The 25641-nt window shown below is 37.4% G+C and overlaps 1 protein-coding gene across 1 annotated transcript in view; it reads right to left on the reverse strand.

Annotated features, from left to right (window-relative positions):
* Positions 1–25641, reverse strand: part of ELAPOR2 (endosome-lysosome associated apoptosis and autophagy regulator family member 2) — a 96275-nt gene that overhangs the window by 59624 nt on the left and 11010 nt on the right. Inside the window, exons 4-9 of the mRNA XM_035020477.1 lie at positions 18544–18739; positions 10997–11144; positions 7887–7973; positions 5917–6022; positions 4829–4981; positions 4117–4205 (exon numbers count right to left, since the gene is read on the reverse strand). Coding sequence (XP_034876368.1) covers positions 4117–4205; positions 4829–4981; positions 5917–6022; positions 7887–7973; positions 10997–11144; positions 18544–18707 — 747 coding nt within the window. The 5' untranslated portion in view covers positions 18708–18739. The remainder of the gene's footprint in view (positions 1–4116; positions 4206–4828; positions 4982–5916; positions 6023–7886; positions 7974–10996; positions 11145–18543; positions 18740–25641) is intronic.

Below are 25641 nucleotides of genomic sequence, written 5' to 3' on the forward strand. Positions count from 1 at the left end.
AAATGTTGACTTTACTAATTTGAGCTCAATGTGCTAGCACACTGGGATCTCTCTAAATTTTACTTCTGTCATTCTTCCCAGCTTTATTGCTCTACAATTTAACATACTTATTCCCAATATCCTCATGCAAGTTGAGGACTTTTAAATCAAATGTTGAAAATAATTCACATGTACTCATATTCTTCTTGGTATGACTTAGGATATGTATAATTATGTTGAAATTTATATTCCTATAGCAAATACATGATACCAACTATAGTACTAGTTAATATCAACTACACTCCTAGTTGATATATCCATTTATTAAGTCAAACATTTTACATACAGTTCCTGAATTAACCATATATCCTCTTAACCATATCATTTAGTCCACAATTCTCTATCTTAGCCATATGGAGATCATGAGAAGCTCTACTACATATGGTGCTAACATTAAAAGATGCCTTCTCTCGATGACTACTTGACCATTAACAAGGTCAAGAATTTTTTAAGATTTTATTTATTTATTTGACAGAGAGAGAGAGCACAAGTAGGGGGAGTGGCAGGCAGAGGGAGAAGCAGACTCCCCGCTGAGCAAGGAGCCCGATGCGGGGCTCGATCCCAGGACCCTGGGATCATGTTCTGAGCCGAAGGCAGATGCTTAGCTGATGGAGCCACCCAGGCTCCCCAAGGTCGAGATTTTTTTAGCTCAGATGTCAAGCACTGAATCTGTGCATGTGTATGTAGCCATATGAGTGTATCTCAACATATGTAAAAAGTGGGCGCTGAACATTTTGAAAAAATACACAAAAATTTCAAGTTGACTCACTACTACAAAACCTCCCTATTCTAGCATGAGTCTATGTCATTAGATGCAGCTAATACAACACCCTTCCCACACCCCCTCCAGTCACACACCCCATTAGTTCTTCAGATATATCCTGCTCCCTCCCACATCAGATCTTCACCATCCTGCTCCTCTTCCAGAAATGCTCTTCTTCCATGCCTTGGCCAAGGTTTCATACAGTTCTGAAGCCTTTCCAGGCTGGGTCAGATCCCCATAAAATTCAGATTTTTCTGCTATAGCACTAATCACAGCTGGAAATATTTTTTTCTTTTGACAGACCATCTCTTCCTCTGAAATCCAAAACAGTCGTTCTCAAATTGCTGAGATCCTAGACCAGTAGAATCAGAATTAACCTGGGAACTTCTGAGCAATATAAATTCTCAGGTCCTGCCCCAGATCTACTGAAAGAGAAAATCGGGGACAGGAACCTCCAGGTGAATCTACTGCACACAAAAATTTGGCAAACACTGTCTACACTCCATGTAGACAGTTACCTTCTTCTGCCTCTCCTTGTTTCTGCCCTCAGCACCCAGCATTCAGTAATATGACCAGTGCTCAGGAAAGATTCACTGAATAAATGGATGAAAGAGTAGAAATTCCACATTTTTCATGATGTTAATGAGAGTCTCTCAATCAGGATTAGAATGGTTTCAGTTACTAATCAAAATACTTCTGAAAAATGTTCCCTATAGGAGAGAAGCAATCAAATAACTGAGCTTCAAAATGAACACAGAAATCTATAACAGTTCTGTGTCATATAAGTGATTATGTTCAAAGTCTGTCTACCTCAATAGCTGCTTCCCTTGAGGATGCTCTCCAAGCAAGGGGAAAATAAGATCAAAGAGAGTATGACAGGACAAAAGGGGCCATAGTCAGTGAACGACCTGAAAACATCACTAAGTCACCAGCAAATCACCAGGCTGTGCCAAGCAAGAATAAAATATCTTTTTAAAAGAGGAAACCGGAACACATGAAAAGGTTGAAACAAACGAAAATAGAAAAAAAATTAAAATTCTCATCTGTAATCTACATTTCTCTACTATATCGGTTAATTAAGCTTCTATTGTTTTTGTTTACTTCTGAAGCTAGACACATTTCTCTTGAAATAAGTCTTAAGTCGCTTTTTAAAGAATCACTGAGTTGATGGAGCCAAGTACGATGTGTTCTATACTGAGAACGTGTTCAGAGTTCACCCAGACTCAACAGAAAAAAGTAGTTTTGGTGTACATGTGAACACAACATGCCTGTGGGTGCTTGCGTGAGCACAGGTGTGTGTGCATGCATGTGCACAGACGTGTGTGTGGGTGCATGTGTGTGTATTCTGTACATTCTACATTTAACGTATGGTTTCACCTCCTTCAGGCCCAGGTCAACTAAATGTTATCACACTACTCATTGACGTAACACACTACCTATTGACATAATAAAAATAGGACTTTTGAATATTTTCACCACAGCAAAGACAAGAACCATTTGTATATTAGATCTCATTCATTTAAGCTTCAGTAATGCTGACTTAGTGATTACTGCATAGAACAAAGCAAATTCAATTTGCCTTACTTATTAATTAGACAAGTTTAACTAAAAAAAGTTTAGGTAAAGAATCATTATTTCAAATTACTTTAACTCACCTTAGTGGCTCTCTGCATGTATTTTCCAAATGGAAATAACCATTTCTTGGTCATTATTATAGGACCATCAAGATCTCATTTCATAACTCCTTCTAATATAAGGGCTGTTTGAGTTACTGTTCTTATTAAAAATAATACATATACTTCTAATTATTAAAATTTCCCACTAATTTAAACTGGCCTTCCCCTGAATTATCCTGAGTAAGTAATGGCTCTCCTGCAAATATGAGAATGGCCTTGGTCTTAAGTACTCAAAAGTCAATTCCTAAAAAAATTTAAGGACTAAAGATAAGATTAATAATCACACAAACATAAAAAGTACAGATTAGAAAGTAAGGATACAAAAATAAGAAAAGAAAAGCAATACTGACATATATGTATATTCTCCAAACTAGGTCAAGAAATTAAATGCCATGATTTCAAAGATGTAAAACACAAGGAGATATGCTGCATTGCAGTCCCCCCCCCTTTTTTTTTAAGATTTTATTTATTCGTTTGAAAGAAAGAGACAGAAAGAACATGAGCGGAGAGGGGATGGGAGAGAGGGGGGAAAGAACCTGAAGCAGACTGCACTGAGCACAGGGCTGGACGCTCAGGGCTCAATCCCACAACCATGAGATCATGACCTGAGCCGAAACCAAGAGTCTGATGCTTAACAGACTAAGCCCCCCAGGCGCCCCGGCAGCCACTTTAATCTCAGTTTGTCCTACTGACGAATGCTAGTTACAGGCTAACTGTAATACAGAAAATGCCACATCAACTGCAGGGTTCATGTGTGCATTTTTCCTCTGGCGAACTGCCAGCATATGGTAATTACTCTGCATTTTCTAAACACAATTACACAGTCATCTGCCATAAGTGAATTTACCTATGGCTGAGCGGAAGGCAGACGCTTAACGACTGAGCCACCCAGGTGTCCCTGCATGGCTCTTATTGATCAAACCGACTGAGGAACCAAATAATTAAAGAGAGGTTACAGGATATTTCCATCTTGTGAGTCACAGTACACATTTTAAGGCTGTGCTCCTCCTGATCCTATTACTTTTGAAAAAAAAATTTAACTGTTAAAAATAGCAGTCACCTCGAACCATGAGAGACGATGGACTCTGAAAAACAAACAGGGGGTTCTAGAAGGGAGGGGGGTAGGAGGATGGGTTAGTCTGGTGATGGGTATTAAAGAGGGCACGTTCTGCATGGAGCACTGGGTGTTATGCACAAACAATGAATCATGGAACACTACATCTAAAGCTAATGATGTAATGTATGGTGATTAACATAACAATAAAAAAATTTTTTTAAAAATAGCAGTCACCTATGGAGCACTCCCTGTGTGGCAGAGCACTACGCCAGGAACCACAACCTGAACATGTCTTGCATTCTCATAGCAGCCTTGTGAAGTAAGAAGTGATATTAGCCCCATTTTACAGATGAAAAAACAGACTTAGAGCAAATAACTGGCCCACAGCACTAATAAGTAATAGTGTAAAATTGAAGCCAGAACAGCCAGATTGAGAATCTACATTCTTAAATTTCCTCTGTCCTACTTACAAATATGTGCTACAAATCAACTCATTTAAGTCTCTCAGGAACAAATTAGAGTCTGCTCAAATTGGGAAGAGGCTTAGATTCGGGATGCAGTCGACTAAAGACAGCCTATACCTTGCCTTCTTCATCACATGGAGTATGGATCTGGAAATAGTCTTTTGTGGTACAGGGAGGTCGCTCCATACACTCACTGGATCCTTCCTCTGCAACATAAAAGCGCATTTCAGAAATGAGTCATTTACGTTGTGATTCTCAAAAAAGGCAAAAAATCAAAACAAAACAAAAAAAACCCAGACAACTAAAATTTTAAAATAACCTTAGCAGACGAATTTAGGAAGAACTAGCTAGGCATAAGGAAAATAAAGGCCTACATTTCTATTTACCCTAGAGCAGTAAATGTTTCCATGATACACAGGAAACATTTCATTTTTTCCAATAAGACATTAGATTTCTTCGTTATCAGTGAACATTGTAAATTTGCAACAAATGAAAATTTTCTGAGTACACCTCTATTCCATTGAATCATGTAAAATTACAATATGATTTTTTTTTTTAGATTAGTATAAATATATCCAAAGCACAGGGAGAAATATATCCCTGTGGGGTGTGGAACAGAAAAAGTGACAAATGGAAAAGTCATGCACAAAGGGGTAAGAAGAAGTAGTATTTTATCCATTCAATACTGATTCCCTTCAGCATTTGGTTTCTGGCACACTCTTCCCACCACATTTGATGTGTGACTTCTGGCTTATGGCCATAAGCCAGAACAAACATAAATTTAGAGAGAGAAGAACAAAGAGCATAAACTGGCAAAGCCTAGTCCTACCTGAAAACTGGGAGTGCTCTTCACACTTTATGCATTCTTTGGCTCCTTTCTCAGAGTAGGTGTTTCTGGGACAGACTTGGCAGGTAAACGAACCTGGTTTGTTGCTGAATGTGCCTGGCTTGCATGGGAAGCATTCTGATGTATATGCCACCCCTGTGTGGTAATGAAAAACAGAGCATGGGAGGGAGGACCCACCAGCAACAAGCACATCAGTACCTTCTTGCTGCTTCTCAGAAGTGAGAGAAATAGGAGTAGTCAGCAGGGATCCTTTATCCCATTCATTCAACACCAAGGAAGTATTTACTATATACAAAAAACTGGGATAGATACTGAATTAAACATCCTAAGGAGAGCAAACACTTAAACGAGAGATTGAGATGTGACAGAGGTATACTAAATTATAAACTGAGTTGTCAAAAAACAAATCCACTCACTCAGACCTAACAGACCCTGGTAGGAATGGCCTTTTCTTCTGGCTTGTAATTCCAGCCTTTGCCAGGAGATGTCCCTATGACTAATGAGATGGTGTCACAGGACCCAGTATAGAAGGTAGTAAAATATAAGCCATTAATAAAGGAGAATCACTGGTTTAATTAAAACTAGCCCTAATTGAGAACGAAGCATGCCAGGGTTTATTGGCTGCTCTCCTGGGCCAGAAAATGCCCAGCTGGTTCAGAGAGGCAAAAGAGGTTTAGGAGACAGTCAGGCAGAGAAGTTTATTTTATTTCTATTTCTATGGATTTAACAGTGACCCGGGTGGGTTCGATGTCCAGTACAACAGACATTTCTTGAATGAAGAATAGTTTCTTATTAATAAGAATCCTTTTATTTTATGTAGAGTCACCGAAAATTGTTATCATGCTTATTTTTTCACACAGATTAAATTAATTTAGTTTAAGGGTACAAAAAAGAAAAAAATTCCAGTCAACTTGCCAAAAATAAAACCAGGATCTCTAGACATGTATGATGCCTAACGTATTAATTCCAGCCCCATAAATCCTTGAGCCATCGAAACCAACAACTTAATCAATATTTTAACTAATTCTCAATTGTGATATGTGACTACCAAAAAAATTGCTGTGAAATACCTTCAATTGTGATATTTTTTACCAAAACTGGCTTGACCGCCTTAGAACCCATAAGGATGCCAGTGGTTCTCCAGTACAATATGTTGGTGCCTGATTTCAACATTACCTGTAAAGAGGAACACAAGGCACTCGGGTCAGATAAACCACACTACTTCAACCATACCTCAAAGCTAATCCCTTATACACGTCTCAAGGCATTATCATGAAACACCATTAATTAGGAACCTACAAATTTAAGTCTACTGTTAGTTCATATCTAAGCTCTGCTGTAGTTATATTTTATAAAAAAAAAAAAGTTTGCCAATCCAAAAACTATAGCAATAAAGAAGGAAAAGAAAATTCTTTAAGCCTGAACAAAAAGATAAAATGATTTTTAAACCATGTGCGTGAAGTCTTGGTTTGTATTTAAAAGGAATTCATTCCAGAAAGTGAAAGGCACTCAACCCAATCACATATTTGTTGACTGCCACTATTCATATGTAGATCTCTGGGCTCTGAAAACAAAAAGTCAACAGAACGAGTTTGCTTCCTTCTAAAGTTGTTTAATAAACAATAGTGCAACAGCAAGCAGAGAAAAATAGGACTGTTATAAAATAACATGATTTAAATGACTGCAGAATGTAAATGATATTACATCTAATATTTGCTTCCTTTGCCACCAGCACATGGTTCTATTTACGTATCAAACTACGTTTCCCATAAATCTCACGTTGTTTCTGTCAAAGCCAACAAAATAATTTAAGGGTTCCTTGCTTTCTTGTTTGCCACTCTTATTCTTCTATGCAGTCTCTGGCTGGCCAAATTCAAGCTGTATGAAATTAAAACATATCCAAGTACTTCACCCTGCCAGAGAGTCAAAAAAGTAGTGCACTAAGTACTTTCCCCTGTGTTAAGTGAAGAAAGTGTATTTGTTGCCAAGGGTTACTGTACCTTCAAAGCCCAGCTTAATGAATGCTTAGGTGAATGGATCTTAAGTGGTTCTCATATCACTTCCAGGCATACAGATGAAAAAAAAAAAAAAAAAAACAGTCCAAAAGGGTACATTGTATTAATCACTCAAGGATGGGGCACCTGTTACAACTCAAAGGTGGGGGTGGATGGTCGCTTACTGACATAGAGCTCAGTCTACACTGCAGGCACCACACTAGGTGGTTCCCATATATCCTCTCATTTAATCCTGCAAGATCGCTCCCATTTCTTACATGAAAAATCAGATTCAGAGAGATGAAGCCAAAAACAAAACAAAAGAGATTAAGCCAACTGCCTAGAGAAACACAACTACTGTAAGCCAGAGTTAGATTTGAAATCCATGCCTCATTCCAAAGGGACAGTGCCTCAAATAATAACAGATTCAAAGACTGTGTTGCCTGATAACTGCTTTCAGGCATTTGGAGTTGTCCTGTGGAGACTAGGCAGTTGCGTTACCCGATGTGACCAGAGACTGTAGACCTTTGAGCAACAGGTGACAGATAGATAGGAAGCAGGTTTAGGCTCCAAGCATGGATGACTTTTGTGATAGGCAGAGCTGTCCAACAGTGGAGTCAGTACGGCCCCCATCAAGACAAGCTGGAAAGTCACTTGTTGGTAAGACTGCAGAGAAAGTTGGGTCAAAGGACCCTCCCAGTACCAGGAGCCACGGATTCTCTCCCATGTGACAGGCACATATGTAAACTCACATACCCCGAGTTCTGTGCGCTAGTTTTGAATAGCCTTATTTTCTTGTCAATGCCCTTTTGAAAAGGAGGAAAGTTGGAGTATGATGGGAAAGAGGAGGGAAAGAAGCCTAAGGAGAAAGAGAAAGGTAGGAAAAACTACCCATGTCCATGAAATTTTGGGACAATTTCTTCCCTAACTAGAAACTGTCTAAATTAATCATTTTTCTTTTTTGTTTATAAACTTTTTTTTATAAGGTTGAGAAAAGGAAGGAGCAGAATGGGGGCTGATGGGATAGAAGACGAACAGAGACTTACAGAATGAGAGCCCCATTCTCCATTGTCTGTGAGTTTTACCCACTTGTCTGCGGTGGTGTCCATCTCCTGGCACTGATCGTTTTGAATCTGTGGATTAAACACAAAGGCCCCAGTAAAGCTTCTTGAATAATGGTTTTAATTAAATTCATTACTCAGCATAGGACAGGCTGCAAGAGCTTCTTTCAATACCTACTAAACAATGACCATAAGTAATTCTCAGCAAGCAAACATACCAAGACCTCTAGAGCCTAAGTGACAACTGTATACAAGTGATTCTAAGTAAAGCATCCACATTATTGCAACAAAAGGGTTAGGAAGCAGAGAGGAGGGAGGGAGAGAGGATGAGAGTAGTTAACTCTGAAAATTCACAGAAGGGAGAAAAAGTCATTACGAAAAACTTACCAAAAGTTTTAAAATCTTTCATTCACCATCCGGGCCCAATAAAAATAAAGTACATTTTTACAAGACTTACGGAAGTCATGTTTTAAATTAATAAATAAATGACATCTGCTTTGTTTTCAATTCCCCAGGACTCATTCCAAACACATAGACAAGGAGCTACAGTCAAAGCCAAAGCCCTACATTTTGAGTTGGGGGGAAATGTTAATCATACACCACACCAGTTCAAATGACTGCAGCTACTATCTTTAGTACCAAACACTTTGTGCTCTCCGGACAATTCTTACAAAATGCCCAAGGGTTTGCACACGACTTTTCCAGGCCTGTGAAGAATACACAGACAACAAAAAGCAGGCCTTTTTGCAGTACTGCCCACGAGTCAGCAATAGAGTAGGGCTGAAATAAGAACTTGTCACCTCTGCTTTGGCCAAAATGGCTATTTCTCTCTGCTCTACATCTTGGCCACTTCATTCATCCTCCTGACCAGTTTACCAACAACATTAAAATGTTCGCTGTAATAGGTACTTCCTAAAAGCTCAGCTAGAAAACAGATACTTTTAACATCCAAAAATACCAGAGATATCAGCCACTGAGATTGTTTAAACTGAATTTAAGTATCATACTTATACATATTTATACTATAAGCATAATGACCATTCTAATGCAAGTGTTAAGCCATTTTTAAGCAGATATGGACCCTAAATATACCTTTGAAGATCAATGTGTGGATAAGCTGAAAGTTGTTTTTTTTTTTTTCCCAGCTGAAATCAAACATCATGTGTTTTGGGGATATTCTAATGGCATTCTGGGATCTGATTTCTGTTCTTCATTCTAAAAGTAAAGGTATGACCTTGGTCCAATCACTTATTCTCCCTAGGTTTCAGCTTCATCACTTAAAAAGAAAAGTGGAGGAGCTGAATCAAATTCCCACAGTTCTAAAATTAAATACTTGACTGCTTTAAATTATGTGATAGCCGAAGGTACAACTGTATCTTTCAGTCTTCAGACATTTCCTTTACATTAACCATAAGCCTGATGACTGAGGTGTTGACCCTCTGAGTCAATAAATTACAACCTATAAAGCTGAACATCAGTAAAAGAAGGAACTCGCCACCTCTTTTCAATATGTAACCAGAACAAAGGTACCATTCAAAGGAAGTCATGAAACTTCATGTTTTAGGAGTACCTTTACTGACAACTCTGAAAGGACTTATTCAGCAATACAAAACTAAATGCTTATTCTTAAACAGTTTTATAATTACCTTGCTTTACTCTAGTTTTAGTAATATTGCAAAAATGTCCCATGGAATAGGGAATCATTTACTCTAAGAAGTGTTTTACAAACAAAATATAGCTTAAAAAGCAAATCCGTTTGACTATTACTTAACATCTTAAACTCCTCAAAGGATATTAGGACAAGGAGGATCCTTAAAGGTCTGGTCATACAATCCACTTTGCAAAAGAGAATGCTGAGGGCTGGAAGGTTAGCTTAATTGCCCAAAACACACAACCAGCCACTGCAGTTGGGACTTGAGCCAAAAATCTCTTGACTTCAAGTCCAGGGCTCATACTTTCATGGCAAGTGTCTCTTCCTATCAAACTTCCAACTTACAAATTTCCATTATCAGGAGCAAAATAAATTTGTTTTAGAATTATTAGTACCTGGGCTCCTGAAATCTGGACGACAGAAACTTATACAAGATAATTTTCCCCAATTACCTGTACAACACACATTTTTTAAGAAGTCAATCTGAAAATATTTTCTCAAGCATTTGAGAGACTGCCACAACAAATATTTGCTAGATTAGATACAGTTTATATTAACTCTTTAAAGTTTACTTATTTATTTAAGCAATCTCTACACCCAGTGTGGGGCTCAAACTCACAATCCTGAGATCAAGAGTCACGTGCTCTTCCGACTGAGCCAGCCAGGTGTCCCTATATTAAATATTTAATTTTAGTAGCAATAGTCTATTCCTTTCAATTTAAATTCAATTAATTAACATATAATGTATTATGAGTTTCAGAGGTAGAGTTCAGTAATTCATCAGTTGCATGTAACACCCAGTGCTCATCACATCATGTGTCCTCCTTAATGCCCATCACCCAGTTACCCCATCCCCCCTCCCCCCACCCCAGCCTATTCTGTAAGACTACTATTTTATCCTACATTCCAAAATGCTATTTCATCTCTTACCAAAGACATCAACTATCCCATCCACTGATTCCTTTAGATTATACAAAACTGACAGAATCAGAAAAACATAGTCACTTCTACTTCTCAAATATTGCCCATGCTTATACTTAAATCAGTCAAATACTTGAAACTGCAAAAAGAAAAAAACAAAAACTAAAATTGGTGAAAACATATCTTGACTAAAATAGCATCTGTAGCTATAAAGAAAATTAAAATGAATGTTGGGTGGAAGTATTTTTCACACAAAAAGTCTAAATCAAATGGTCATCTAATATCATAACCAATAATAAAACAAGTCCAATGTTATTCAACAAGGTGAGAGCTCAGAGGTAAATAAACAATATTAAGCAGAAAATAAAATATTAAAGAAAAAATAAAGTTTTCTTTTAATATCAAAATGTTCAGCTGACAGGAAAAACTGAGGAGGCATACCACAGAATAGCAACAACCGATTACAAGAAATTTTACATGAATTTCCCTCAAAAAGTAAATTCTAGAACATAAAAGGCCTTACAAAGAACTCAAAGAAGATGTTGTTGTCGACATACTGGTACTCAAAGAAGACATAACCTGACTTCTTGAGGTGCACAGCATAGATCAAAGATACCGTGCAGTCATCACGATTGGACTCTATGTAATTTCCACGAGGGACCCAAGAAGAGCTGTGGAAACAAAACCAAGAGGAATTTTTACATTAGCATTCGGAAACCTCTTCTGTTCACAAGTTATATAACTTAGTTTCAAAAGTAGTTCCATCAGCAAAGCACAGCAGAGAAGTCTAAAGCATTTCTGGAACTCAAAGGCCAACACATTACTGGGAAAATGTTCATTTCTTATGGCAAAGGGCTTCCTTAAAGTTTGGTAAGGTTATGTGATCCATTTGCTAGGAAACTGCTATTTTTCAAGAAAAATTTGGTCACTAAATAGATCACTACTAATTGCAACAGTCTGAGATAGAGTTATTCTCTCAAGCAACACATGAAGTTTTATTTATACACATATATACCTGGCAGGGAGATGAGGAGTTACTTGAAAGAAGGAAAAGTCCTAGTAAAAACCCATTTAAAGTACACCTAAATAAAATATAAATCACAGTTTCAGAGTATATAGGAGGGAATTTTTATCTAAAAAAAAAAAAAAAACAAACAAACGAAATGAAAAATTAAGAAAATATACTGGTGAACAAAATTTAAGTTGCAAATCTAGCCACAATTCTGAGCTAAACCAATAATGAGTCACATGTTGACCCTCTGGCCAAAAAAAATTTCTAACAAACTGTATGAAAGCACAACTTAACAGCCTTCTCTGTTTATATGGATGGTAAGAGTGAGATTTTGGCAAATTCTTTTCTTTTTTCTAAAAGGAATCTGAAGACTGAGACTTCCACATCCCAACATGACTCACTAACTGGTATTGGATTTGCCCTTTCTCTTTAACAAATTGTTAAACTAAGGAAAATACATGAGCCATATTCAGGCAATGACAATAGGCAATGCAAGACAGAGATTCTTGAGAGCAGGAAAATGCATGAGGCAAAGCCCAAATTGATTTTGGCATCACTCTTCAGGGCACTTTTCAGACTGTAGCACCCAAGCAGAGCAGGGTGGTCTCACTGAGCTGAGGAGCAGAGATGAGTATTTAGGGCAGCTGAAGCTGCTGAAATTTATAGGCCTGAGAGTCAGAGAAAACAGGGGTCCAGAAGTCCATATGGAGTCTCTCTGTTGGTCCTGGGCTTGAGGCTGGAGTATACAGGCAGACATGGCAGAGAACAGCCACCACAAAGCTGTGACATAATCAGAGAGATCACTTTAGTGGGAGTCACAGGAACTTCCGGTCAGCCTGAGAGGAGAAAACTTGATAACCACATTGAGCATTCATCTGATACTCCAGAATTGCCACCTTGGGAATAGGGCCGTACTCTGGAGCAGGTATCAGCCAACTTTTTCATAAAGGGCCAAAGAACAAATATTTTGGATTTGTGGACCATCTGGTCTTTCCTGCAATACTTAACTCTGCCATTGTAATTGAAAAGCAGCCATAGATAATGCATAAATAACTGAGCGCAGCTGTCTTCCAATATAACTTGGTTTACAAAAACAAAGGGCCCACAGGTCATAGTTTGCCAACTCCTGCACTAAAATAAAGGTCGTAACCTAGAGCTAAGAGTGAAACCAATACAGAGCCACCCTAAAAAATAATAAAAGCAGGCCTGATGAGATCAAGGTGCTCTTTGAGCACATAAACTGCCTGCCAGAACAAAATTCAGCACCCCTAAAATGAAGAAAAAAAATAATCCATGTTCCCTACATCTTAACATTCACAATGCCCAAGATACAATAAAAATTTACTAGACATGTAAGTAACTGGGAAAATATGACCCTTAATTGAGAAAAAAGACAGTAAAAAAACAGACAAGTATTTAAGACAGTTCTTACAAATACAGTCAATTATAAATAAAAGATGAATACAGTGAGTGAAGGCATGGAGAATCTCAAGTATTTCAAGGGAAATAAGAGCCATAAAATAAGGAGCAGAAGGTATATTGGAGCAAATTATAGCAGAGAACTTCCCTAATTTGGGGAAGGAAACAGGCATCAAAATCCAGGAGGCACAGAGAACCCCTCTCAAAATCAGTAAAAATAGGTCAACACCCCGACACCTAATAGTAAAACTTACGAGTCTCATAGACAAAGAGAAAATCCTGAAAGCAGCTTGGGAGAAGACATATGTAACCTACAATGGTAGAAACATTAGATTGGCAGCAAACGTATCCACAGAGACCTGGCAGGCCAGAAAGGACTGGCAGGATATATTCGGAGCACTAAATGAGAAAAATATGCAGCCAAGAATACTATATCCAGCTAGGCTGTCATTGAAAATAGAAGGAGAGATAAAAAGCTTCCAGGACAAACAAAAACTAAAGGAATTTGCAAACACAAAACCAGCCCTACAAGAAATATTGAAAGGGGTCATCAAAGCAAAGAGAGAGCCTAAAAGCAACATAGACCAGAAAGGAACACAGACAATATACAGTAACAGTCCCCTTACAGGCAATATAATGGCACTAAATTCATCTTTCAATAGTTACCCTGAATGTAAATGGGCTAAATGCCCCAATCAAAAGACACAGGCTATCAGATTGGATAAAAAAACAAGACCCATCGATATGCTGTCTGCAAGAGACTCATTTTAGACCCAAACACACCCCCAGATTGAAAGTGAAGGGATGGAAAACCATTTACCATGCTAATGGACACCAAAAGAAAGCTGGGGTGGCAATCCTCATATCAGACAAATTAGATTTTAAACCAAAGACTGTAATAAGAGATGAGGAAGGACACTGTATCATACTTAAAGGGTCTATCCAACAAGAAGATCTAACAACTGTAAATATCTATGCCCCTAACATGGGAGCAGCCAATTACATAAGCCAATTAATAACAAAAGCAAAGAAACACATCGACAACAATACAATAATAATGGGGGACTTTAACACCCCCTCACTGAAATGGACAGATCATCTAAGCAAAAGATCAACAAGGAAATAAAGACTTTAAATGACACACTGGACCAAATGGACTTCACAGATATATTCAGAACATTCCATCCCAAAGCAACAGAATACACATTCTTCCCTAGTGCCCATGGAACATTCTCCAGAATAGATCACATCCTGGGTCACAAATCAGGTCTCAACTGGTACCAAAAGATTGGGATCATTCCCTGCCTATTTTCAGACCACAATGCTTTGAAACTAGAACTCAATCATAAGAGGAAGGTCAGAAAGAACTCAAATACATGGAGGCTAAAGAGCATCCTACTGAAGAATGAATGGGTCAACCAGGCAATTAAAGAAGAATTTTAAAAATTCAGGAAAACAATGAAAATAAAAACACAACTGTTCAAAATCTTTGGGATGCAGCAAAGGCGGTCATAAGAGGAAAGTATATAACAATACAAGCCTTTCTCAAGAAACAAGAAATGTCTCAAATACACAACCTAAACCTACACCTAAAGGAGCTAGAGAAAGAACAGCAAATAAATGCTAAACCCAGCAGGAGAAGAGAAATAATAAAGATCAGAGCAGAAATCAATGAAATAGAAACCAAAAGAACAGTAGAACAGATCAATGAAACTAGGAGCTGGTTCTTTGAAAGAATTAACAAGATTGATAAACCCTGGCCAGACTTATCAAAAACAAAAGAGAAATGACCCAAATCAACAAAATCATGAACGAAAGAGGAGATAAAAACCAACACCAAAGAAATACAAACAATCATAAGAACATATTATGAGCAACTATATGCCAGCACATTAGACAATCTGGAAGAAATGGATGCATTCCTAGAGATGTATAAACTACCAAAACTGAACGAGGAAGAAATAGAAAACCTGAACAGACCTATAACCACTAAGGAAATTGAAGCAGTCATCAAAAATCTCCCAACAAACAAAAGCCCAGGGCCAGATGGCTTCCCAGGGGAATTCTACCAAACATTTCAAGAAGAATTAATACCTATTCTTCTGAAACTGTTCCAAAACATAGAAATGGAAGGAAAACTTCCAAACTCGTTTTATGAGGCCACTATTACCTTGATCCCAAAACCAGACAAAGACCCCACCAAAAAGGAGAATTACAGACCAATATCCTTGATGAACATGGATGCAAAAATTCTCACCAAAATACTAGCCAATAGGATCCAACAGTACATTAAAAGGATTATTCACCACGACCAAGTGGGAGTTATCCCTGGGCTGCAAGGTTGGTTCAACATCTGCAAATCAATCAGTGTGATACAATACATTAATAAAAGAAAGAACAAGAACCATATGATCCTCTCAATAGATGCAGAAAAAGCATATGACAAAGTACAGCATCCATTCTTGATCAAAACTCTTCAGAGTATAGGCATAGAGGGTACATACCTCAATATCATAAAAGCCATCTATGAAAAACCCATAGCGAATATCATTCTCAATGGGGAAAAACTGAGAGCTTTCCCCCTAAGGTTGGGAACACGGCAGGGATGTCCACTATCACCACTGCTATTCAACATAGTATTAGAAGTCCTGGCAACAGCAATCAGACAACAAAAAGGAATAAAAGGCATCCAAATTGGCAAAGAAGAAGTCAAACTCTCACTGTTTGCAGATGATATTATACTTTATGTGGAAAACCCAAAAGACTCCACCCCAAAACTGCTAGAACTCATACAGGAATTCAGTAAAGTGGCAGGATATAAAATCAATGCACAGAAATCAGTGGCATTCCTATACACCAACAACAAGACAGAAGAAAAAGAAATTAAGGAGTTGATCCCATTTACAACTGCACCCAAAACCATAAGAAACCTAGGAATAAATCTAAATGACCATAGAGTTGAGGGTCCATTTCTGGGCTCTCTATTCTGTTCCATTGAGCTACGTGTCTGTTTTTGTGCCAGTACCATACTGTCTTGATGATGACAGCTTTGTAATAGAGCCTGAAGTCTGGAATTGTGATGCCACCAGCTTTGCTTTTCTTTTTCAACATTCCTCTGGCTATTCGAGGTCTTTTCTGGTTCCATACAAATTTTAGGATTATTTGTTCCATTTCTTTGAAAAAAGTTGGTGGTATTTTTTTTTTTAATATTTTATTTATTTATTTGACAGAGAGAGACATAGCGAGAGCAGGAACACAAGCAGGGGGAGTGGAAGAGGGAGAAGCAGGCTTCCCACTGAGCAGGGAGCCCGATGTGGGGCTCAATCCCAGACCCTGGGATCATGACCTGAGCTGAAGGCAGACGCTTAATGACTGAGCTACCCAGGCGCCCCTCTTAAGTTCTTTTAAAAACAACTGATTATTTAACATACATTTCATTTTATTATAGGCTTTATAATATGTTTCTAAATATATGACAATAACACACAGATGAGGGTATAACTATAACTATTGTTGTTTTACATATTATGTAAAAGTACAATAATAACTCTAATAACACTCTCAGAATGCCTATTGTAATTTGTAGCCTTTGCAATCAAGATTAGCAAAGATATCTGAAGGTATAAAAAAACATTAACCGTAACAGAAAAAAATTTGATAAATTGTACTTTTTCAAATTTTAAACTCTTGAAAAGGCAAATACCCCAAAGAAAATATTACACATGCCTGTATGTATATGTATTTGCACATGCATGCATGCAAATATTAAGTATTATAGAAATATATACATAACAAGAACTCATGTCCAGAATACACAAAGAACTCCTATAGCTCAATAATAAAATAAGCCCAAAAATAGAAAATGGGTAAAACATGTTGATATCTCACACACAAAAAAAAATTAAACACATGGACAATGAATATATGCAAAGTGTTCATGGGAAATGCAGATTAAACCACAAGGAGGTATCATTTCTCACACACACACAGGAATTGTTAAAATAAAACAAGACTTGACAAAACAAATGTTGGAGTGTGACTCGAATTCAAATGTACCACTGGAGTCTACAGTGATACAACCATTTTGGAAAACTCTATGACCCAACCAATTAAAAAGAATTAAAACTAGACTGGATGAATGGAAAAAGGAAGGGAGGCAAGGAGGGAGATGATCATAGCAATGTCAGACTGAAACTCACATTAAGAAAATTAGATGAGACAGTACACTGAAAAAGTTGTACTTATCATTAAATTTCTTTAATGAATAAACTACATGTTCTAAGTAGAAGAAGAAGCTCTGTCAATATCTCCTGTCCACACAAAGATCTGAGGTACCATAAAATCCTACTAGTCCCCTCTTCTAAAGAGCGATTTTGTTTAAAAAAAATATGTTTTTAAAAATATATACACACACTTAAGCATATATGTGTATACATGTATATATACATATATGTGTATTTGTATATATACAACGATATATCTACAACATATATGCACATATATGACATATATGTTGTACATATATACATGTATGTACATATATACAACATATATAAATGATATACATATAAATTTATATAGAATAATCCTGTTAATGATATCTAATGTCACAACCGTATAAAATGAAATGATTATCGAGAGAGTAAAAATGTCACTTGACAGAGAGAGAAAGAGAGAGCACTGGAAAGCAAGTGTGATTAAGGGAAGGTAGGAAGGAGAGAACACATCTTTCAGCACAGCTAAATAATTCCCCAGCATCCCTAGCTCATGGTAAAAATGTTGAGTTCCAGAGAAGCCGTTCTTGTCAGAAGGTAGCCAGAGGCCTAAAGTTTAATTCTCCCATCCACAGCCATATGGAAGGAAATGTTACATAGTCAATACAAGAGAACAGGAAGGATTACAGCCCAAAGATAAAGATTTTGCATCTTTTCAAAACAATTTAACATTCCACCAGTGTTGTCACAGGCAAAGCTAATAATCTCCTAAAGAAAGGAAGAAATTACAGCACAGGTAATAAAGTCAATAATATTGTAATAACTACGCATGGTGACAGAGGGTAATTACAGTTACTGTGGTGAACATTTCATCATATATATATAATTGTCAAATCACTATGTTGTACACCTAAAACTGCTGTATTATATGTCAACTATACTTTAATTCTAAAAATTTTTTTAAAAGGTAGGAATTACTAAGGAGCTTTCCATTTTATGTATTTAACCTACTCTGTCTTATAGGAGATAATAGAGTATCTAATTGAAGATTACACATTCTTCCTTTCAGAGCAGAAGAAAAATTAAGCTAAAACTACCCATTAAAAATTAGAGAAAGGTTTGTAGAAATACCACTGTCTTGAATGTTATAGATATATTATTAGAAAACTGATTTGTTTTTCTATTAATAGCTTTGCTGCATTTTTGCACATGGTATTTATTATGTCCTAAGAGCAATTATTTTAACCTCATGAAAACTGAGCTACATTATCTGTATGACCATCCAAAAAAAAAAAAAGACTCTTTGCAATTTGCTGATCTATAATCCCAATCAGTACCAAGATTACCCCCCACCTTCTTTCTGGAAAAAAACAACTACACGCTTAAGTACTCAGCCAAGATCCAGAGACTCCTTTGGATTCTTACTTGTTACAGCCATCCGGCCTGCTGTCAGAAGGGCCGACCACAGTGTCCATGAACGTTGCAATGTTGGAAAATCCAGCTGGCAATTCGTCCCATTCATCAAATTTGATGCCACTGCCCAAGGAATAGGTACCTTCGCCACACTTACTGCATACCTGGTTCTTCATTTCTAGATACTCTCCTGAAGCACAGGAGAAAGCTGGAAGGCAGAAGAATGCAGAATGCATTAGTCACTGCATTCCACCATGAATTTTGTCACCAGAATTATTTTTATAAAGCTCTGATCATGCCACACCCTAATCAAAGCTTTCTAAAATTGTCCTTATTACTACATACGCTTCATAATCTGGCCCCAACCTATTTTCCCAGGCTCATCCCTTGCCCCATCCTCTTCCAACCCTAACAAAATTCCTATCATTCCCAAAATATTTCATGCCCTCTCTCTCTCTGCTGTGTTCTTTCTCCAGAGATGCTAACCAATCCATCTGTTCTACTTGCAAAATTCCCGTTCCTAACCCCAAAATGACCCTCTTCATAAGACCTCCCTGCCCCCACCAGGCAGTCAGCTGGTCAGTTGTACCTCCTTCTGTGCTCCTACAATACTCTTCTCATAGTACCTGCATTAAAGTGCGCGTGTGGGCATGCACGCGCACAAACACACACACACACACACACACACACGAGGTGAGGTATACATGTATCAGTTGATGTGAGACTGAGCTTCCAGAAAACAAGGATCATTATTTTTGGATCCCTAATTCCATCTGGCAAATACTAAATCCAAATAAAAGGTTGATCCAGTAAGTGAGAACTAAATATAAAGGGGTAATAGGAGGGCAGTGTTTCTCATGCAATAGCCAAATCGGTATCTCCACTTTTTCAACATTCACGACTCTGATCTAGTCATTTCTACAACCTACATCTTATTACTGATGTCAAGCTCTGGGCTAATCCGGAGAACTAACTATAACCAGAGACAGCAGGCATGGGCATTGTGAAGAATAGCTGACACAGTGACAGAAAAGAAGGTAGCTCCGCCCCTAAGTTATCAGTCATTCAACAAATGCAAATCTATGGCCCCCAAGCGGGGGCCTCTGTGTTCAAAGTGCCATTAGTGACTCAAACACAGCAAAGGGCTTTCTAATCATTTAATCAGGATATTAAAGAAACAAGAACAAAATAAAACCTCGCAATTATTCGATAAAGGAAACTAAGTCTCCCAACAGAGTGAAGGAGCAGAGCCTCACATTTAGATACATTCTTCTTCCATAATACACTTGGAAACTTAGCGAGAAAGACAAACAAGTTAATTTTGGAAAACTAAAGAATTAGAGCTAAAACTCACAGCTGTCTACTTATTTATCCACTGAAAAATTATAATGTTTTTCTTCAGAAAATCTTATGATGCTGTACAATGAAATTCTAACTCTCAAATCAACATCCCACAATTAGTAAAACATCAGAAAATAAGAAAAGGTTAGGCAAAGAATAGTGCATGCTGGCCACAAGTTCAAAACTATCCTGGGACCAGGATGTACCACTTCTTGTGACCTTAAGTGAGTTACTTCACCTCTCTGGGGTCCTCAGTTTATCTCTCTAAAAAATGAGATAATAATCATAGTACTGGGCACCTGGGTGGCTCAGATGGTTAAGCATCTGCCTTTGGCTCAGGTCATGATCCCAGGGTCCTGGGATCGAGTCCCGCATCGGGCTCCCTGCTAGACGGGGAGCCTGCTTCTCCCTCTGCCTCTCTCTCTCTCTCACTCCCATGAATAAATACATAAAACAAACAAAAAATAATAATAATCACAGCACTGCTTCATATGGCTATACTAATTCAATAAAATAATGTATAAAGTGCTTAGCATAGTGCCTGGTATTTAATAAACACTCATTACGTGCTATTATTATTACTACCGGCACTACGAGCAGAGAAACACAGCAATGGAAAAAAATTTATTTCACTTTCTATCGTTTACAGAGCTTCTAGAAAACTGATAAATACTATAATAAATAAACCAAGCACCAACATTACACTAAATCAAGGGTCAGCAAACTCCAGCTCACAGGCCAAATCCAGGCTGCCTGTCTTTGTAAATAAAGTTTTACTGAAACACAGTCACTACCATTCATTTACATATTGTCTATGGCTGCTTTTGTACCACAATGGCAGAGCTGAATAGTCGAAGCAGAGACTATACCACCTGCTGGGCTGAAAATACTTACTTTCTGATAACATAATTTTTGAAGATAGTTTTGTCTAGTGTCCTAAACTGAACTTTTAATTAATAAGGAGTAATAGGGGCACCTGGGTGGCTCAGTCGTTAAGTGTCTGCCTTCGGCTGAGGTCATGCTCCCAGGGTCCTGGGATCGAGCCCCTCGTTGGGCTCCCTGCTCAGCAGGAAGCCTGCTTCTCCCTCTCCCACTCCCCCTGCTAGTGTTCCCTCTCTCGCTGTGTCTCTGTCAAATAAATAAATAAAATCTTTAAAAAAAAAAAATAAGGAGTAATATTTTGTAAGTTGCTATAAAGGACTCTAGAAGCTAAGAAGATTGTGCTGTGTCATTTCAGAGTGTTCATTGTCCTGTTAAAATCATTGAGGAGAGCCTCAGTTCTTTCAGAGGTGTTTCCTTCTCTAAGACCAGAAGGAAAGTTGAAAGATAAAGTTGACAGTGAATGTTTTGAGTATTTATTACACAGTCAGTTCTTTTTATTCATGGTAAAATCCAGGGTTAGGCTCCTGTGAGACTCTGGTCACAGTATCTTCAGAAACAGATCAACACATAATCTTGTTTTATGTGTGTTTCAGTTGAAAAAAAAGATCTTATTTAATGTACATTGTTAATTCATTAACATTGAACTTACGGCCAACAGCACTACAACTCATCCTTGAACTAAACTTATTTAACCCACGTATTTTCTCCACAAGGCACATCACAGCCTTCTTGCACTTACAGCACTTCACCACATTTAGGGGCCATTTTAGATGGCAAAATCACCAATAAAAAGTATAAAAATGCAGAAAAAAGTGGCATTAAATAGATCGTGAAAAGGACACTTGTTAACACTATGAGAAATAAGGCAGAATGTCACTTGTTTGACCTCAGCTGAGACTATATGATCAGATGACTCAAATTTTTAAAGCTCTGTATATGTCAACAAATGACTGTGAAAGTATTATTTGTACTGATGTGGGCGGGGGGGGTCACAAATTTTATAAAGTAGGTGAATTTGCAAATATGGAATCCATAAATAATTGGGAGCAACATGTTTATAACAGACCTGTGAAGAAGAAAGATAGTATGCCCATTTACCAGATGAGGACAATGAGACACGGTACATTTAAATAACCCAATTAGGAGGGTACTCATTAACAAGTGGCAAAACTAACATTCAAATTTAGGTTTGATTCCAAAGCAGGTGCCCCAAGAAAATTCAACTTAGGCAATTATTATAATTGATGCAAAAAAGGTCAAGCAGTTTCAAATGAATCCATTATTATATTTGACATCATTCTCCATTTCCTGTCTCGAACTGCTGAATAATATTCATTATTGTACATATTGAGCAATAACCATTCCCCAACCTCAGATACCTTGTGGAATTTTTAATATATCACTCCTAAAACACACATTCATGAAATATTTTAGCAAGCTGCTAACTTCCTTAAGTCTCAATATCCTCGTCTATGAAAGGAAGATAGTAATAACATCTATCTCAAAGAACTGCTGTGGGATTCAATGAGCTATTCCACATGAAGCATTTAGCAGTGTACCTGACATAAAGCACTCAATATATGTTAGAAGTAATTATTAATAATACAATTCAGGGGTCTGGGACAATAAGAAATCTGACACTGGCCTGATGATTTTTCATCTCTTAAGAATAATTATGTGATCAGGGGCGCCTGGGTGGCTCAGATGGTTAAGCGTCTGCCTTCGGCTCAGGTCATGATCTCAGGGTCCTGGGATCGAGTCCCGCATCGGGCTCCCTGCTCCTTGGGAGCCTGCTTCTCCCTCTGCCTTTCTCTCTTGCTCTGTCTCTCATGAATAAAAAAAAAAAAAACTTAAAAAAAAAAAAAAAGAATAATTATGTGATCAAAGCTAGTCAAATGGGTATGGGGCCTTTAATGATACAGGGGAACTAAAGAGTCTAAACCTTTTTGTATTTTATTTTATTTTTTCAAAGATTTTATTTATTTATTTGACAGAGAGAGACACAGCGAGAGAGAGAACACAAGCAGGGGGAGTGGGAAGCAGGCTGGGAGCCGGGTGGGGCTCAATCCCAAGAACTTGGGATCATGACCTGAGCTGAAGGCAGATGCTTAATAACTAAGCCACCCAGGTGCCCCACCTTTTTGTATTTTAATCATTTGTTATTCCTCAATCATTTTTCCACCCTGGAAGCCAGCTCTCAAGCCACATGTCAAAGGAAGAGCCACACGTTCTTGTTAAATACAATTTACTCCATGAGATTATGTCAGCACAGACTGCCCACCTCTTTAGGCAGTCACCAACGATGACCAGCTTTCCCTTTTCTAGTATTCCATCTTAGCCGCATCCACTTTCTACTTCAACACTGTTTTCTTGGCCTTTGATTTTTAGTTGGATTATAAAAGTTTCCACAATCTTAGGCATGACACTCTTTAAATTCAGATTTCTTTGGAGTGTAACATAGGACACTTTCAACAAAAGCAGAATGATAGACAGTTGTTTTAAGTGGTTGTTTTAACTGTTGTAAATGTCAGTTGACTAGGTTTCATTTGAACAATTAATCATTTCTAAAATAAATATGATTTTTCTTCAACAACCTCAAAATTCTAGAGTATCTGAATTGAATTAAAGTTAAGCAGACTCCAAAGTTCTGCCGTAAGAACAGAAAAACCTGATTTGTGTAAGGTCACACACCACAAAACGGTGGGCTCAGTCTGGGATTTCACAATATTTTCCCTAAGTACCCAGAGAAAGAGTGATGTTAAAAGTCCATCCTCTTAAAGTCTAAATTGTAACCAAGAGGTCATGTGCTAAACTCAGTGCCCTTGTTCTCAGTTTTATGCCTCTCTTCTGACCTCAATTTCTGCTACTGCGAATCTGTAAAGGTTGAAATATACAGGTGTGAAGAATCAGATATGGAAAAAAAGCATTTATAGTCATCTGTCACCAACTAGCAAAAGGCTGGCACAATTTACTTAACCCTCTGTGCCTTCATTTGTTCACATTCCAATGAGAATACCACTTTGCTTCCTCCCTCATAGGATTGCTGAGGTCCCATGAGACACTGGAAACCACTCTGACAGTGAAAAGGGACATAGAAATTCAAAGCATCACTATTATCATGCAACCACCAGTACAATATACTAAATAACAGCTACTGAATTAATCATTTCTATGCTGATTATCATCTATGATTTATGCCTAACAATAAAGAATATCTACTTAATCTTCTCACCACAAGGGCCTTTTAATTTTGCCTTTTCTTCCTCCAGAGACCTCATGCTTTGAAAGATGATAACTATCAATTACATTTATTCATAATTCATCCATTTTTCTATTTAATTCAAGATTATTCATTACTGAAATTTGTTTTCTAAACAGTAAACAGTAATAAAAGAATTTTCAATTATTTTTTAATTTTTTTTTTTTAAGTAGACGCCATGCTGGGCCCAAACTCACGATCCTGAGATCATGACCTGAGCCAAAATCAAGAGTTCAATGCTTAACCAACTGAGCCACCCAGGTACCCCAAGAACTTTCAATTTTTAATGAGATGCTGATGAATTAGGAAGCGTATACAGTGTCATTACAAGTAAGTATCTGGGAATCATACTATATTACAGGAAGTCATTCAACAACTACTTCTTGAGTACCTAGTATTAGGTTGGCAAATGCTAGACACCAAGGGTATTTTGGAAACAATCCCTACTCAGATGGAGTTTCTATTCTAATCTAGTCTAGATTTATCATCCTCAAAATAGATTCAAAATTTATATCCACTAAGCTAAAGTCACTGTAAAATCTATCTTAACTGTTAACTTAATAGCTAAATAAAAAATAACTATATGCATTTATGAGAAATAAATAATTAAATCAATTCTAGAAATAAGACAAGCAAATATGCCTCTTTTTCTTCAGTTGTTTAGTTTCATTTAAATAAGATCAATAGAGTAAGTTTAAAAAATAAGGTTAAAGCTGTAGACACTGCTATTATTGACCACACCACAAGGATACTCTTGCAACCATTATAATTCACTGCCATTGAGGGCAGTAAAAACAAGGACAATAATGCATAGATTTATAGATCTCAACGATAAATTTTAACTTCATTAATCATTCAGCCCATCAATTATCATTATCAAATAATTAAAACTTCAACTGCCTACCAGGTTTATTATTATAATTCTCACAGAAAACAAAAGAAAGTAGAAAATTGCATCTATGAGAAATCTAACACAATATTGAGCCCAGCAAATCCAAGCTCTTCTTTTTCCTCTCTCAGTGCTAGTGATGAAGAAAAGAATGGAACACGACCTTTTTAAGTTCCTATTTGTGAAATTCTTAAAAAAAGAAAACTATTTTTATATCTCATTTTCTAAAAATGAAAGGGAAACATATAAACAAGTGCATTAATACAAACGAGTTCTGGCTCATGTTCTCTAATGCCCTGTTCTCTGAGAAGAGTATTTAGTGAAAGCCTGCCTCTACATCTCTGAAAACGAATTCTCACCTGTAACATCCTTTCCAGTGAATGGGTCCTCACACAGCCCGTCGGGTAGGGCTATATGACTGTCCCTGTGCTTCTTCAAGGGGACTGATGGGCCAGAATATCCATCCCCCTCCTCCCCACCAAAAAAAAAAAAAAAAAAAAACCACCAACTCCTGCCCAGAAAAACGATCCATGAAACATGAGAGATAACAATCCTCATTAAATGAGTTTCCAACTTTTTAACAGAGAGCTAACTAAGATAGTTTTCATCTTTAAAAAAAAAACTAATGGATTTTATTATGGCTTCCTGACCTAAATGTTTGATGGGGGAGAAGACCAATTCCAGTCCATCGGGCACAAGATGACATAAGTTTTATAGGAAAAATGTACAACCAAGAAGG

This window comes from Mirounga leonina, unplaced genomic scaffold, assembly GCF_011800145.1.
Source record: "Mirounga leonina isolate KUSES-001 unplaced genomic scaffold, KU_Mleo_1.0 Mir_174, whole genome shotgun sequence".
In the NCBI taxonomy this organism is placed as follows: domain Eukaryota; kingdom Metazoa; phylum Chordata; class Mammalia; order Carnivora; family Phocidae; genus Mirounga; species Mirounga leonina.